This window comes from Hemiscyllium ocellatum, chromosome 3 (genome assembly GCF_020745735.1).
Source record: "Hemiscyllium ocellatum isolate sHemOce1 chromosome 3, sHemOce1.pat.X.cur, whole genome shotgun sequence".
Taxonomy (NCBI): domain Eukaryota; kingdom Metazoa; phylum Chordata; class Chondrichthyes; order Orectolobiformes; family Hemiscylliidae; genus Hemiscyllium; species Hemiscyllium ocellatum.
In genome coordinates this window covers 93762282-93779146 of record NC_083403.1, presented here as the reverse complement: position 1 = coordinate 93779146, position 16865 = coordinate 93762282, and the positions used below count along the sequence as shown (strand labels likewise).

The 16865-nt window shown below is 41.0% G+C and overlaps 1 protein-coding gene across 1 annotated transcript in view; it reads left to right on the top strand.

Moving 5' to 3' along the window:
* The window catches only part of adgrb3 (adhesion G protein-coupled receptor B3), an 870525-nt gene that overhangs the window by 813474 nt on the left and 40186 nt on the right, over positions 1–16865 (top strand). Inside the window, exon 28 of the mRNA XM_060821286.1 lies at positions 14392–15038. Coding sequence (XP_060677269.1) covers positions 14392–15038 — 647 coding nt within the window. The remainder of the gene's footprint in view (positions 1–14391; positions 15039–16865) is intronic.

The following is a 16865-nucleotide window of genomic DNA, read 5'->3' as shown; positions in this document are numbered from 1 at the left end:
TTTAAAGAGTTCAGCTATGAGACAAAGATGCAGAAATGCTGTCTGTCTTGCCTTGAGTGTAGAAGGTTAGGTGGCCATTCTGACTGATATGCTTGACAGGACTGGTGCTGTCCCTACACCCCAAGGTTGCAGTAGTTCAGGGCAGGTAGAGAAGTCAACAAACTCTGGTTCAGCCAACAATGCCTGAGTCCTGTGAATAAAAAAGAATGATGAAAGAATTTTAGGAGAAGAATTTCAGACTCCTCCATCTACCTCAACTTTAGCTGGCATATTTTCAGACATGGGCAGCACTTAAAGTAAGGCAAGTGGCCTTCTCATCCACCCTGGAGGCATTCCCCATAGTATAGTGGATTGGTGAAGCACTCACCTATCTATCTATTCAGGCCTTTAACTGGTTAAATAATGGACACTGAGGGGCCTGTCCCCACTAGATTAGGGAAAGTGAAACAAAGGTCAGATTACTACACCATCACTTCATTTGAATTTTGAGGCACAGTGAAAAGGTTTGTCTTGCGAGTCAAATACAGTCAGATCACATAGTTGGATAGTATAGATAAGTAAATAATAGGAAAACAGCAGCAAAACAAAAGCAACAGGTACAGGCGAATGTTAAGAGTTTGTGTGTTCATTCAGTATAGAACAACAGTAGGGTAGAAACTGTTTTAAAACTAGCTGGTGCATGTGTTCAGGCTTCCGTACCTTCTCCCTGATGGTAGAGGTTGTAGAAAAGCATTACTAGGGTGGGATGGATCTTTGAGAATGCTGGTGGTCTTTCCTTGACAGCAGGCCTGGTAGATGAACTCTATAGATGGGAGGTTGGCCTTCGTGATTGTCCAGGTGGTGCCATACCGTAGTGATACATCCAGACAGAATGCTCTCCGTGGCGCATCTATAAAAGTCAGTAAGGAAATTTGCCCTTATGCCAAATTTCCCCAGCTGCCTGAGGAAGAAGAAGCCTTGTTGGGCCTTTGTAACCAGTGTGTCCACATGAAGAGTCCAGAAAAGCTTGTTGTTGATGACCACTCACAGTAGGTTGATACTCTCCATTCGTTCCACCTCTGTGCTGTTAATGTGTAAGGGGGCATGAGTAACATGCTGCCAAAAGTCAGTAATGAGTTCCTTGGTTTTGCCGGCATTGAGAGCTGGGCTGTTCTCAGTGCACCATTTTTCCAAGTCTTCCACCTCCTGTCTGTAGTCTGTTTCATTGCCACCCGAGATTCGACCGACTACCATGGTGTTGTCAGCGAACTTGTGTGAATAGGAAGGAGAATATTTGGGGGTGCACTAATCCCATTGCAGGCACACCACCAAAATGTTACACTTTGTGTTTCTCCTTGGGCTGCAAAGCACAACTTCCCACACTCTTAGAGTCATACAGTCCAACGGCACTGAGACAGGCTCTTTGGCCCAAACTGATCCATGGCGGCCAAAATGTCCATCCACACTAACACCATTTTCCTGCACTTGGCCCATATCCTTCTAAATCTTGCCTACCTATGTATTTGTCTAAACGCCTTTGAAATGTCTTTAATGTACCTACCCACCTCAACCACTTCCACTGGAAGCTCATTCCATATGCGTACCACCCTTAGTATAAAAAAGTTGCCCCTCAGGTTCCCTTTTATTCTTTCCCCTCTCACCTTAAACTTATACCCTCTAGTCATCGATTGCCCAACCCTGGGTAAAAGACTTAGTACATTCACCCTGTCCATGCTTCTCATGATCTTATACGCGTCTATAAGGTCCTCCCTCAGTCTCCTGTGCTCTAAAGAAAAATGTCCTAGCTTTTCCAACCTCTCCCTATAACACAGACCCTTGAGACCTGGCATCATCCTTCTAAATTTATTCCACATTCTTTCCAGCTTAATAACATCCTTCCTATAGCAAGCTGACCAAAATTTAACACAATACTCCAAGTGCAGCCTCAACAATATCCTGTACAACTGCAACGTAACTTCGCAACTTCTGTGCTCACTGCCCTGACTGATGAAGGCCAGTGTGTCAAAAGGTGCCTTCACTGCCCAGTCTATCTGTGATTCCACTTTCAGAGAACCATTTATTTAAACTAAAAGTTCCCTCTGTTCCACTACACTCCTTAAGGTCCTTCCATTCACTATGAAACTCCTGTCTTGATTTGACTTTCCAAAATGCAAGACCACATACTTATCTATATTAAACTCCATTTGCCATTTCTCAGCCCACTTCCCAGCTGATCAAGATCTTGCTGCAATTCTGAAATCCTTCCTCATTGTCCATTATATTACCTATTTTAGCATCACCTGCAAAATTACTAATCGTGCCTTGTACATTCACATTCAAATCACTGATATAGGTATTCAGCAGTGGGCCCAGCACTGATCCCTGAGGCACTCCACTAGTCACAGACCTCCAGTCTGACAAGCATCTTTTCACTATTACCCTCTACTTCCTCCCATCAAGCTAATTTTGTATCCAATTTGCCAGCTTGCCCTTGATTCATGATCTAACCTTCCAAAACAGCCTACCATGTGGAACCTTATCAAAGGCCTTACTGAAATCCATATGGACTATGTCTATCACCTGCCCTTGTCAACCTTTCTGGTCACTTCATCAAAGAATTCTAACAATTTTATGAGACATGACCTCCCACACACAAAGCCATGCTTACTACTACTAATCAAACCCAGTCTTTCCCAATGCATATATATCTTATCTCTCAGAACCTTCTCAAATAACCTATCTGCCGCAGATACTAGGCTTACTGGTCTAAAGTTCCCAGGTTTTTCTTTGCAACCCCTATTGAATAGAGGCATAACATTTTCTAATCTCCAGTCTTCTAGGACCTCCCCTGTGGCTATTCATGATGCAAAAATATCAGCCAGGTTTCCTGCAATTTGTTTTCTCGACTCTTGCAGTTTTCTTGGATATATCTGGTCAGCAATGAGAGGATTATCCACTTTCATACATTCTAATACATACCTCGACTCAGCTGGCTCCACCTTCCCCGAGAGTCCTTAATCCCTCCCCCACCAAAATGCTCACACTCAGAGTCATAGAGATGTACAGTATGGAAATAGACCCTTCAGTCCAACCCGTCCATGCCGTCCAGATATCCCAACCTAATCTAGTCCCACCTGCCAGCACCCGGCCCATATCCCTCCAAACCCTTCCTGTTCATGTACCCATCCAAATGCCTCTTAAATATTGCAATTGTACCAGCCTCCACCACTTCCTATCGCAGCTCATTCCATACACGTACCACCCTCTGTGTGAAAAAGTTATCCCGTAGATCTCTTTTATATCTTTCCCCTCTCACCCTAAACCTATGCCCTCTAGTTCTGGACTCCTCAAACCCAAGGAAAAGACTTTGCCTATTTACCCTATCCATGCCTCTCATAATTTTGTAAACCTCTATAAGGTCACTCCTCAGACTCTGATGCTCCAGGGAAAACAGCCCCAGCCTGTTCAGCCTCTCCCTATAGCTCAAATCCTCCAACCCTGACCGCATCCTTGTAAATCTTTTCTGAACCCTTTCAAGTTTCACAACATCTTTCCAATAGGAAGGAGACCAGAATTGCACGCAATATTCCAACAGTGGCCTAACCAATGTCCTGTACAGCCGCAACATGACCTCCCAACTCCTGTACTCAATACTCTGACCAATAAGGAAAGCATACCAAATGCCTTCTTCACTATCCTATCTACCTGCGACTCCACTTTCAAGGAGCTATGAACCTTCATTCCAAGGGCTCTTTGTTCAGCAACACTCCCTAGGACATTACCATTAAGTGTATATGTCCTGCTACGATTTGCCTTCCCAAAATGCAGCACCTCGCACTTATCTGAATTAACGTCCATCTGCCGCAACTTAGCCCATTGGCCCATCTGGTCAAGATCCTGTTGTAAGCTGAGGTAGCCCTCTTTGCTGTCCACTACACCTCCAATTTTGGTGTCATCTGCAAATTACTAACTGTACCTCTTATGCTCACATCCAAATCATTTATGTAAATGACACTCACCTTGATTCACGATCATGGTCGGCAACTGTTGGAGAATAGAATGATGTTCATTTATCAGAGCTATGAGAATGGGACTGTGTGTTGGTGTGTGCATATGTGTGTGGTGTGGATGGGCTGGTGGGTGGGGGTTGCTGCTGAACCCATAAGACTGGTGGTTTGTTGGGTAGGAGAAGGAGAGGAGAGTTCCTGCTGAACTCACCCTGAGGACAATCCAACAATAAAACAGTAATATTGGCAATGAAGGTACTGGGCAAAGTGGAGCTTCATCTTGAATAACTAGATGAGTTTGATCTGTCCATGTTTTTGGAGAAAGTGAGGACTGCAGATGCTGGAGATCAAAGCTGAAAATGCGTTGCTGGAAAAGCGCAGCAGGTCAGGCAGCATCCAAGGAGCAGGAGAGTCGACATTTCGGGCATGAGCCCTCCTTCAGGAATTCCTGAAGGAGGGCTCATGCCCAAAACGTCGACTCTCCTGCTCCTTGGATGCTGCCTGACCTGCTGCACTTTTCCAGCAACACATTTTCAGCTCTGTACGTCCTTCACAATTTTAATGATTTTTCTTTCTTGATTAATGGAGTGAGTGGGAAGAAAGGAGGGGCTTCCTTCCCCAGAGAGTGTAATTAACTTGTTAAGTCAGCCCACAAGCTATATTTTATCACAGTCGACAGGCTTATGATTAACTTTACTGCCAGGGGTCAGGGAGCAGTAGACTCCCAACCGCCCTCACCTACAGTAAAACTCAGTTCTTGTAGGACTGAAATTCAGAACAAGAAGACTCCACTTAAAAATAAAGTGAGACCATTCACCAGTGAAATTGGGAAGCACAATTTCATATCAAGGATCCTGTTATTCTGGAGCATCTCGCTGCCAGCATCAGTAGATGGTAGGGGCTAGTTGAAAGTTTTGAAATTATGATTGATAGATTTTTATTGGATAAAAGTATCAAGGGAAATTGATCAAAAGGAAGTAAAAAGATTGAAAGTCCAGACCAACGACAATCTAACTGAATGGCAGAGCAATTATTGAGGGACCCGATAGCCTTCTCCTGTTTCTGTTCGCGTAATAATTGATCAAATGAATTTCAGCTGTCCAGGTTGTATAATTCACCTGGGCCCAAAGTACCTTATTCATTAAAAAAAAACAAATAGATGCGCTCACAATCAAATTCTGGTGATTTTTTTCAGTCAAATATTTTGAAAGATGCAATATTTTAAATTAAGTAACGTAAGTAATGATTGAACTCGGGAATTTCATGCTGAAAGAATTGAATTATTAGACGATTTGATATAAGCAACTTTCAATTAAGTATCAGAAGCTCATGCACAGATGAGAGTACATTGGCATTCCATGTTGACTTGACAAATTAATTTGTAAACCTCTCATGTATTTTGTGTAGTGAGTCACACAAAACCAGAAAGTTCCCACTTGACCTTAGTCATTGGCAGCACAACTGAGCTCAGTTTTTGCAGGCTGGAGAAAGAAATACAGATATTGTATCAATTCATACCAATGTTTTCAATCAAAAGGCAAAAGAATGGAGGTATATCGCAGGATAAAAATATCAATGTCGCTTATTAATTTTCATCTGAACAAAGAGGCTGAAAAGAAAGCTTTTGTGATATTTTGGATGCAAGTGAATCTCAACATCATAAATACTTGACTTAGCAAAGTTTTTTTTAATGAAAACAACCTCATGGGAACACAGCTCCCCAGGTTATTCAAAAGTTCATACCACTCCTCGTCAATTTGACCCTATATTACAATCAACCCCAACCTTTCTAAGCTAGCTCCCCAACAACTTGGACATGTTACATGTTCTCTTCAAGTTGACTCATTAGTCCCAGACATCCAAAATTAAACTGCCTGAATCTGTCCAATACTTACAAAACTGAGTGGGCACAAGATATCAAGCAAACACTTTCATTGACTACCTTCAAAGGCCACAATCTCACAAAGTACTAAGTATCAGAATTAAATTATGGTGTCAGTGGATGTTAAGTAAGTGCAACATAACAATTGAGATGAGGACCATTTCATGTCAGTTTAAAAGTGATGGAGGTTACTTGAAATAACTGTTTTAGTTGCTTTTCCAGTGGCACATAACTTTAGATTCTAAAATAGATAGTCCAACTTTAGGTTAGTTAACACCAAATAATTTGGGTGGGTGAGAATTGAAAGCATTATGAATGTCTTTATCCCCAAATGGCTTTGCAAGATTTTGCTGGAAGTGCTAATCTTCTGCCTTTTTGACTTCTTATCGTCTTTTCATGATTTTCTATTTTCATTTTGAACTGTTAGATTCTATTTCTTTCAAATGCTGGGATCTAATTTCATTTGAGTGACTATTTTATCCGAAAAATTCCCTTTGACAAGTATTTATGAAACCTTTATTTTGCTGACTTCAGTTTGAACAGTAATTTCTTCCTAAATGTTCCATGGAGTATATAGGGAGGAACTGTTTGCATTCATTAAAGTAGTGAGAAGTCATAGATTTAACATGATATGCAAAAGAATCAAAGTGATGTGAGTTTAAAGAATTTTTTTTTACACAGTGAGTAGTTATGGTACGAAAAATACTGCCTGGAAATATGGTGGGAGCACGTTCACTGGAAGCATTCAGGAGGGCATTGGCTGATGATTTGGATAAAAATAATGGGCAAAGGTATAAGGAAACTGCAGGGGACTGGCTCAACCTAAAGATGGTTGTTTCATAAGCTATTGCAGATCTAATGGACTGAATGGACTCCTTCTGCTCCATAACAAATCTATGATACTGAATATTGATATCCCACCTACCCAACCTAGCAGCTGGGACCTGGTATTGATGGTTAACTTTCGTATTAGCACTTTTTAGATAAACTGTTCATGCAAGCAAACTTGCACTGCAGCAAGATCTGGGGCTGCTTTCAATTGGAGAGGACAAGGGAATATTCTACACTGTCCTGTTACAAATCACAACAACCATTTTGATGTATATGCTCAAACATGAATTCCTTAGAACCCTAATACGTTTGACTGTGTTATACTATAGTTCTTCCATGGATAATGATAGAACTCATGACTGCAACTACAGAGAACTTTCCAGCACCAATCAGGATTTTTTCTTAGTGGTTTGATACCACACGATGCGTTTGCCTTCAAGACAGACTGGTTGAGAAGAAGACAAAGTAAAGAACTGTCTAAGACTTGAATTTATAAAATTATAGGTATTTTTAATCAGCTTGTTTAGATATGCTATGACACCCTTCTGGAGTGGGTGAAACTGGAACCCAAGCATTTAAACTCAGAGACAGGGATGTTGCTGTAGCACCACAAGAGCCCAACACTGTTTATTATACCTTAATACTAAACATTGAAGTACATGATCATCACAGATATACCACACTTAGATTTATAGTTACAGTGAATAAGGACTAACCTGTCTTCTTTGTGCATTCATGCCTTTGTGATTCTCAAGTTCTCATCTAGTGTAGTACAGTGTAGTCTGCTGTATTCTGGTCTAGTGTAACTCTACCCACTTGGTTCTGTTTATGGTCTGTGATATGCAGCTCCTTAACATCAATGCAAGGTTGCTTCAGGGGTGAGGACATTACAGAACAATTTCTTCAGCTTTCAGTGAGTTCAGATAGCTTGCATACAAATTATATGTAAAATCAATCCCACCCACTTACAACAGTGAGGTCTCAAGCTTGGAATGACAGGAAAATCAATCAAACTTACCCTTTCTGAATGGAGTAGTGCTATCACCAAATGCATTATTTGTTGTTTTCTCATATAAAAGTCTCAAGAGTCTCACATAAATCATCATCATGTGTCTTCTTGCCCTGTTCATATGGCTGCTCCAGAACAGAAATTGGATCCCATTACCTAGGATAAACGGGGAAAGGATGCTGATAATGCGCTATGTGTGTATAGTTCTTGTAAAGAAAATTATTCGTATATAGATCCTTTGTTCCCTCAGATCTCTGAATGGTGTTGATGCAAATTAACAAATTAATAAATTAATTGCCTAGTTCATCAAATGTGCAATCTTTGAAATGTTGTTGTGTTCTGTTCGCCGAGCTGGGAGTTTTTTTGTTGCAAATGTTTCGTCCCCTTTCTAGGTGATATCCTCAGTGCTTGGGAGCCTCCTGTGAAGCGCTTCTGTGATGTTTCCTCCGGTATTTATAGTGGCTTATCTCTGCCGCTTCCGGTTGTCAGTTGCTGTCCGCTGCAGTGGCCGGTATATTGGGTCCAGGTCGATATGTTTGGTCGATCACTCATCCACAGATTCTATGTACAAACATATCGACCTGGACCCAATATACCAGCCACTGCAGCGGACAGCAACTGACAACCGGAAGCGGCAGAGACAAGTCACTATAAATACCAGAGGAAACATCACAGAAGCGCTTCACAGGAAGCTCCCAAGCACTGAGGATGTCACCTAGAAAGAGGACGAAACGTTTGCAACGAAAACTCCCAGCTCGGCGAACAGAACCAGAACAACAAGCACCCGAGCTACAAATCTTCTCCCAAACTTTGATCATTGAAATGTACAGCACACAGGAATGTTGTTCAATCCATTATGCTTGTACTGGCTCTATCAAAGCACATTTGTGTTTAGTTCACATTCTCATTTTTTTGGTACCTAACCCTACAAGCACCTCATCCGTAAGAATTTATCCAAATCTTTGAAATTTATTTGTAGAATCAGCTTCTCCCAGATTCTCTGGTGAAACATTCAAGATTTGGGCAGTTCTCTGAGTGAAAATGTTTCTTATTATCGTCCTCTGGATCTTATTCCTCATTTGAACAATGAAAGATGCAAAATGTCAAAACACGGTTAGAGTGAAATGTGGACAGTCTGATGGCTAATTTGCAGATGGGTAATATCGTTGATAATGAGGGGGATGGCTGTCGATTGCGGGAAGATATCGATGATTCAGTTGAGAGGATGGAAATGTGACAAATGGAATTCAATCCAGAGACGTGTGTGATTATGTATTTGAGGAGGACAAACACGCTTGGCAATACACCATTAGCAGGAGCGTAATAGAGAAGTATATAATGGAGGAATTACATAAGGCATTTGTTAGGTCATAGTTGGAGTTTTGTGTGCAGCTCTGGTCACCACATTATAGGAAGGTTGTAATTTCTTTAGTGAGAGTATTGAGAGGATTTACAGGAATGTTGTCCGGGCTTGAAGATTGCAGATACCAGGCACAGTTGGATAGGCTTGAGTTCATCTCCTTAAAGCAGAGGAGATTGAACAGTGATTCAATGAGTTGTCCAAAGAATTGAGGTGCTTAGGTAGAGTGGACAAGGAAGACCTGTTTACCCCCAGCGGAGAGGACAGTTGCCAGGGACCATAGATTTAAAGTGATTGGCAAAAGGATTAGAGGGAATATGGGATGAAAACATTTCCATACAGACGGTAGTGGGTATCTGGAATTTACTGGCCAGTTTGGTAGTTGAAGTGGAAATACTCAACATATTGAAAAGGAATCAGACCTCCACCTGAAATTCTGTAACCTGCATCTATGTACTAGATGCTAATAAGTGGGCTTTAAAATGAGCAACTAATTTATTCTGGTAGTGTATAGATGATTGATTGATTGGCTCTTTCTGTGATGTACATTTTTCAAGTTTCTACAAGCCACATGTGAAAAGAACTGCATTGAGACAAATGTCAATGATATATAGCATTTCAAGATTACTTATTCTTATTACATCTAACAAGCAAAATTAGTTCAAATTGTATTGATCATGAAATGTTCAAACGTCAAATCTGCGAGTGGCCTATTAGTGGTGTCATCCGATTTTAGATGGAAGCATATAGTTAGTGGAGTCTTGAATTTAATGCATTAATTAGAATACATTTACTATGATAATAGGATAACTAGTTTAAAATTGACTAATTAACCCATTACTCTTTGAAAGCACTCCAATTACACAAACCATCAGGCCACAAATTGTATTTATTAACTTTGACGAGTTGGTCCATCCAAGAATGGATCACACTGATCTTTTACACCACATAGACACATGTGCTGAAGAGAATTCCAATTATATTAATTTTTTAGACTTACTTCTCCCTTGGAATTATATTTGATCAAACTTACATGAACAGAGTAATGTCACCAGAACATTTTTGGCTGCTCATCTGTGATCTACTCACCATTATAAGGTGTGTGAATGCTTGCTGATGATTACACAGTATTTGCAACTGTGATGCTGAAACACTTCATGCCTGCATGAAGTACACAACATTCAGACTTGCACTGCTAACTAGCAAGTAACGTTTTTAAATTCATCATGGGACATGGGCATCATTTGTTGCATCCTGAGCTGTCCTTGAGAAAGAGACTCTTGTACCACTGCAATGCTGTGCTGTTGATAGACCCACAATGTCATTAGGTAGGGAATCTTCAAGATTTTGACATAGCAACATTGAAGGAATGGTGATCTCTTTCCATGTAAAATTGTGAATGGCTTGGAGGGAGATTCACAGGTGGTGGGGTTCCCATGTATCTGCTGCCATTCCCCTTTCAGTTGGAAGTGGTCATGAGTTTGGAAGGTGCTGTCTAAGGATTTTCAGTGAGCTTGTGCTACGTCTTGTAAATAAAGTATATACTGCTGCTACTGTTTCTAGATGCAGTGCCAATCAAACGGGCTGTTTTGTTGATCACTCGGAGAAGGTCAATGATGTTTCTTGGAGTATGAGAGGCAAATTGATTGAGTTGTTCAGAATCATGTGTGTCTGGGCAGAGTAAAGAAGAGAAACATTTTCCATTGTTGGAAGGATCCAGATTGACGGTCACAGATTTAAAATGATTGACAAAAGAAGTAAATGGTGAGATAAGTATCTTTTTCTTGCATTGAACAGTCATGAAATGGCAGAAAATGAGATGGAGAGAGTCAATTTGGGTTTCAGAAGACAATTAGATCGTCATCTGAGGAGCAAAGATTTGCAGGGCTATATAATTAAGGCTGGAATGTGGTAGTATGTTTTATTTGTTCATTTACAGGATTTGAGAATTGCTGGCAATGCCAACATTTATTACCCATTCCTATTTGCTCTTGTGAAGATGGTGGAGCAGCATTCTTGAACCATTACAATCCATTGTTGGAGGAATACCTACAATGTACTTAGGGATGTAGTTCCAGAATTTTGACCCGGCGACACTGAAGGAATGACAATATATTTCCAAGTCAGAATGATTAGTGGCTTGGAAGGGAACTTGCATGTTATGGTCTTTCCATGTGCCTGCTCCCCTTTTCATTCTAGGAGAAAGTGAGGACTGCAGATGCCTGAGACCAGAGCTGAAAATGTGTCGCTGGAAAAGCGCAGCAGGCCAGGAATGAAGAAGGGCTTATGCCCGAGGCATCGGTTTTCCTGCTCCTTGGATGCTGCCTGGCCTGCTGTGCTTTTCCAGCAACACATTTTCGGCCCCTTTTCATTCTAGATGGTAGTGGTCACAGAATTTGGAAGGCACTGTATAAGGAGTTTGGGTGAACTTATAATGGACACTGAGAAACCAAATGGGATTTTACAATGGTTTGATAGTTTCATGGTCACCCTTATCGAAACTAGATATCACACCAATAACACAGAATTCAATTGTGAGGCAGAAATATAATGGTTACCAGGATTGAGCATATAGTCCGATTCATGCATTTGAGAAGGAATTAGATTATTATATTAAAAAGAAGAGTGTGCAGCATTATGACCAAAAAGACAAGGGAGTGACACTAAGTAAGTTGATAACTCAGAGCTGGTGTATTCATAATGGGCAAATTATCTCTTCCTTTGCTACAACAATTCCCTGAGCTCACAACTTGGAGGCTATTAGTACCACATGCTAACCATCTGACGTGTCCAGCTTTTATCAAAGTGGGCCCATTGAGAAATACTATTGTGTGTTAATACAGAGTTTTAAATCTACTTGCCTTTTAGATTCATGTCTGATATTCCAACAACCTTGCCTTAGTCACTATTATTCGCTTCCCATGACAGCTTTCTTTTAAATTGATGATATATATGCAGCTTCCCCTAAATAAATGCTGTTCATCAGACTTCATCGCAAATATCAACATTGCAAGGATGAATGCTGCATTATGGTAAGCTTACCAGGCTGATAGAATGCAAAAAATATGGGCCTTGGCTGTTTTTAACCAACCATTCAAAGTTTGTGAGAATATTTGTAGCTCGGGTGCTCGTTGTGGTTCTGTTCGCCGAGCTGGGAATTTGTCTTGCAGACATTTCATCCCCTGTCTAGGTGACATCCTCAGTGCTTGGGAACCTCCTGTGAAGCGCTTCTGTGATCTTTTCTCCGGCATTTGTAGTGGTTTGAATCTGCCACTTCCGGTTGTCAGTTCCAGCTGTCCCTTGCAGTGGTCGGTATATTGGGTCCAGGTCGAAGTGCTTATTGATTGAATCTGTAGATGAGTACCATGCCTCTAGGAATTCCCTGGCTGTTCTCTGTTTGGCTTGTCCTATAATAGTCATGTTCTCCCAGTCGAATTCATGTTGCTTGTCATCTGCATGTGTGGCTACTAAGGATAGCTGGTCATGTTGTTTTGTGGCTAGTTGGTGTTCATGGATGCGGATCGTTAGCTGTCTTCCTGTTTGTCCTATGCAGTGTTTTGTGCAGTCCTTGCATGGGATTTTGTACACTACATTGTGGTTTTGCTCATGCTGGGTATCAGGTCCTTCGTTCTGGTGAGTTGTTGTCTGAGAGTGGCTGTTGGTTTGTGTGCTGTTATGAGTCCTAGTGGTCGCAGTAGTCTGGCTGTCAGTTTGGAAATGCTCTTGATGTATGGTGGTGTGGCTAGTCCTTTGGGTTGTGGTATGTCCTCGTTCCGTTGTCTTTCCCTTATGCATCTGTTGATGAAATTGCGCGGGTATCCATTTTTGGCGAATACATTGAATAGGTGGTCTTCTTCCTCTTTTTGCAGTTCTGGTGTACTGCAGTGTGTTGTGGCCCTTTTGAATAATGTCTTGATGCAACTTCTTTTGTGTGTGTTGTAGTGGTTGCTTTCGTAGTTCAGGACTTGATCTGTATGCGTGGCTTTCCTGTATACCTTTGTGGTGTTATGCAACAGTCTTACCCCAAATTCAACCCAAACTCTGGGTCAGATATGTGGATGACACCTTTGTAATCATTAAAAACACAGAAATAGAGAACACGCACCGGATCATCAACGCCACAGTCACAGGAATCCGATTCATTAGAGAGGAAGAAAAGGACAACCAACTCCCATTCCTAAACGTGATGGTACAGAGAACACCGAACGGAGAATTCAGCACAAAGATATACAGGAAAGCCACACACACAGACCAAGTCCTAAACTACGAAAGCAACCACCCCAACACACACAAACAAAGTTGCATCAGGACACTATTCAAAAGGGCCACAACACACTGCAGTACACCAGAACTGCAAAAAGAGGAAGAAGAACACCTATACAAGGTATTCGCCAAAAACGGATACCCGCGCAATTTCATCAACAGATGCCTGAGGGAAAGACAGCGGAACGAGGACATGCCCCAACCCAAAGGACTACCTACACTACCATACATCAAGAGCATTTCTGAACTGACAGCCAGACTACTGTGACCACTAGGACTCATAACAGCACACAAACCAACAGCCACTCTCAGACAACAATTCACCAGAACGAAGGACCTGATACCCAGCATGAGCAAAACCAATGCAGTGTACAAATTCCCATGCAAGGTCTACACAAAACACTACATAGGACAAACAGGAAGACAGCTAACAATCCGCATCCATGAACACAAAATGACATGACCAACTATCCTTAGTAGCCACACACGCAGATGACAAGCAACATGAATTCGACTGGGACAACACTCCTATTATAGGACAAGCCAAACAGAGAACAGCCAGGGAATTCCTAGAGGCATGGCACTCGTCCTCAGATTTAATCAATAAGCACATTGACCTGGACCCAATATACCGACCACTGCAACGGACAGCTGGAACTGACAACCGGAAGCGGCAGATTCAAACCACTACAAATGCCGGAGGAAAGATCACAGAAGCATTTCACAGGAGGCTCCCAAGAACTGAGGATGTCACCTAGACAGGGGACGGAATATCTGCAACACAAATTCCCAGCCAACCCAATCATTTCTGTGTACTGATCGCAAAGGCGATAACTTTTAAATTGGCACAGGGATTTTCTTATTTGAGATTAAAACAAAGTATAGATGACTTTAATATCTTTTGGGAGAAGGTAATGACTTTTAAAGTATCAAATGACTCGGTGAAACAGAATGAACTGCACTTTACCAGAATGTTAATTTACAACGATAAGCTACTAGTAGTGAAAGCTTTGCTGCTGCTGAATTTTTAACTCTGACTAATTCTTCTTCCAATTCACAGTCCTTCACAAAGATGTTGGGAGCTGTCGAGCTGCTACAATAACAGGAACAATGTCGAGGATCTCTCTGAACGATGATGAAGAGGACAAAGGAATCAATCCCGAAGGCATGAATTTTTCAACCCTCCCTGGAAATATCATTTCCAAAGTTTTGATACAGCAGCCACCAGCTATGCACGTACCAATTGGAATGAATGAATTAACAGAGCAGTGTCTAAAGAAAGAGAACAGTGAATTGCGACGAACAGTTTATTTATGCACAGATGATAATCTACGAGCGGGGGATGCTGAGCTAGCGCAAACACAGGAGAGGATGATGGAAAGTGACTATATTGTAATGCCAAGAGGCTCAGCAAATGTCCAACCTGTCATTAAAGATGAAAGCAAATTAAATATCAGCATGGAAGGCATGCCACACGATATGTTAACGCATTTTAAGGTTAACCCTGAATTTAATACAAGCGCATCTGTGATGGATCACATCAGTTTCAATTTAGACCAACACCTTATCACACAAGAACACAAACAGAATATACCATTTGAGCCTCGTTCAGCTGTAAAGAACTTCATTGTTTCCGAACTTGATGAAAATAACACTGCACTATCAAGGAGTGAAACAGGCTCAACAGTATCGATGAGCTCTTTAGAGGTTAGTACGTTTGCATTGAAAAGGTGCACAAAAAGTATTCTCAAAATATTAAATGTGTTACTGCTGAAGTGGTCTGTTCTACTTCTCTATCTGCACAATGAGAGCTTTTTTTTAATTATCATTTATCTTGTCTCTCCATTCCTTTGCAAGTTGTATCTTATTCTATACAGACTTTAGGAGTAAAGAAATTTCTACAGCAAGTAAATCTCTGAAACCTTTTTGTAATTTTCACCACTATTAACACTCAAAGTTTATTTCATTGCTGCCCTTTATCAATGGTTTAATCCAAGGAATCTACCCACCTCGTTATTATCGTGATGTCCCTCAAAATAGCAGGCAGGGAATGTTACATGAATCCATTAACAATCAGTTACAAATGTCCCACCAACAATAATACCTATGTTATAATAAAATAGCATGTATCTAAGGGGTTGGGAAATGTCCTTTGGTTAAAATAATTGACTGAAGAGCTCGATCCTCAAGGGGACCAATAGTGCTCAGTTCTTTCTGCACATCCAGGTGTAGTGTGAGGGTGAAAAACCAGAGTACCAGCCTTAACTGGCAGTTTCCTGAGACCTTTGAGAAGTGGGAGACTCTGCACAAGCCCAAACAAAACCATCCAAATATTAAAGGTCAGGGCTAGGACTCCAAGCCCAGGAAAGTTCCCTAGTTCCTGACCTACTAAGCAACAGATGTCCTTTGTACCAGTTACCACATTTAAGATCATACGCACTGCCGAATTCAAATGGAAGGAAGTAGGAACCAGTAAGGTCTGGACTAAAGCCTGGAACCCCTGACCCTTTCTCATCCCAATTGACCCTTTTTGTTTAGGTCATTTACTAGTACAGAACTTGAGTATTTCTGAAAAAAAGTACATTTTAGAAACATAGAAAATAAGAGCAGAAAGAGGTTATTTGGCCCTTCAAGCCTGCTTCACCTTTCAATTTGATCATGGCTAAGATGATCATCCAACTTCAGCTCCTGCTTTCTGACACACTCTTTGATACTTTTCATTCTAAGAATTACATTCAACTCTTTCCTGAAAATATTCAACGTTTTGGCCTCAACCACATTCTGTGTCTGAGAATTCCATAGGCTCATCACTTTCCGAGTGAAAGACTCTCTCCACATCACAGTCCTAAATGGCCTACCACGTAAGCTTAGACTGTGATCTCTGGTCATGGACTCTGGTCATTAGGATCATCCTTCCTGCATTTGCCCTGTCTAGTCCTGTTAGAATGTTATCAATTTCTATAAGGCTCCTCCCTCATTCTTCTAAAAGGTAATAAACATACTCCTAACCAAATAGTCTCATTTCATATGTCTGTCCCGCCACCCCTTTCATCCCAAGAATGAGTCTAATGAACCTGTTGAAGTTAAAAATCACATGACACAAGGATATAGTCCAACAGACTTAATTGGAAGCACTGGCTTTCGGAGCAATGCTCCTTCATCAGGTGGTTGTGGAGTACACAATTGTAAGACACAGAATTTATAGCAAAAGTTTACAATGTGATGAAACTGAAATTATACATTGAAAAATACCTTGATTGTTTGTTAAATCTCTCATCTGTTAGAATGATCATGATAGTTTCACTTATTTCATATGTAAATCACAAAACATTTTTTAAAAGTTACATTCTCAGGTTAACTTTAACAATTGGTGTCAGTCCAGATAACGTGTTGAAGGTGTTAGACCCCTGTCTGCCGTTGTCTGTGCCATAATGTTTAGACTGATTCTTATCTAAAAAATTAATTAACAGAATCTAACATGGATTCATGTAGTTTTTGAACAAAGTACAATGTAAATCTGCAAGTTCAAATTCA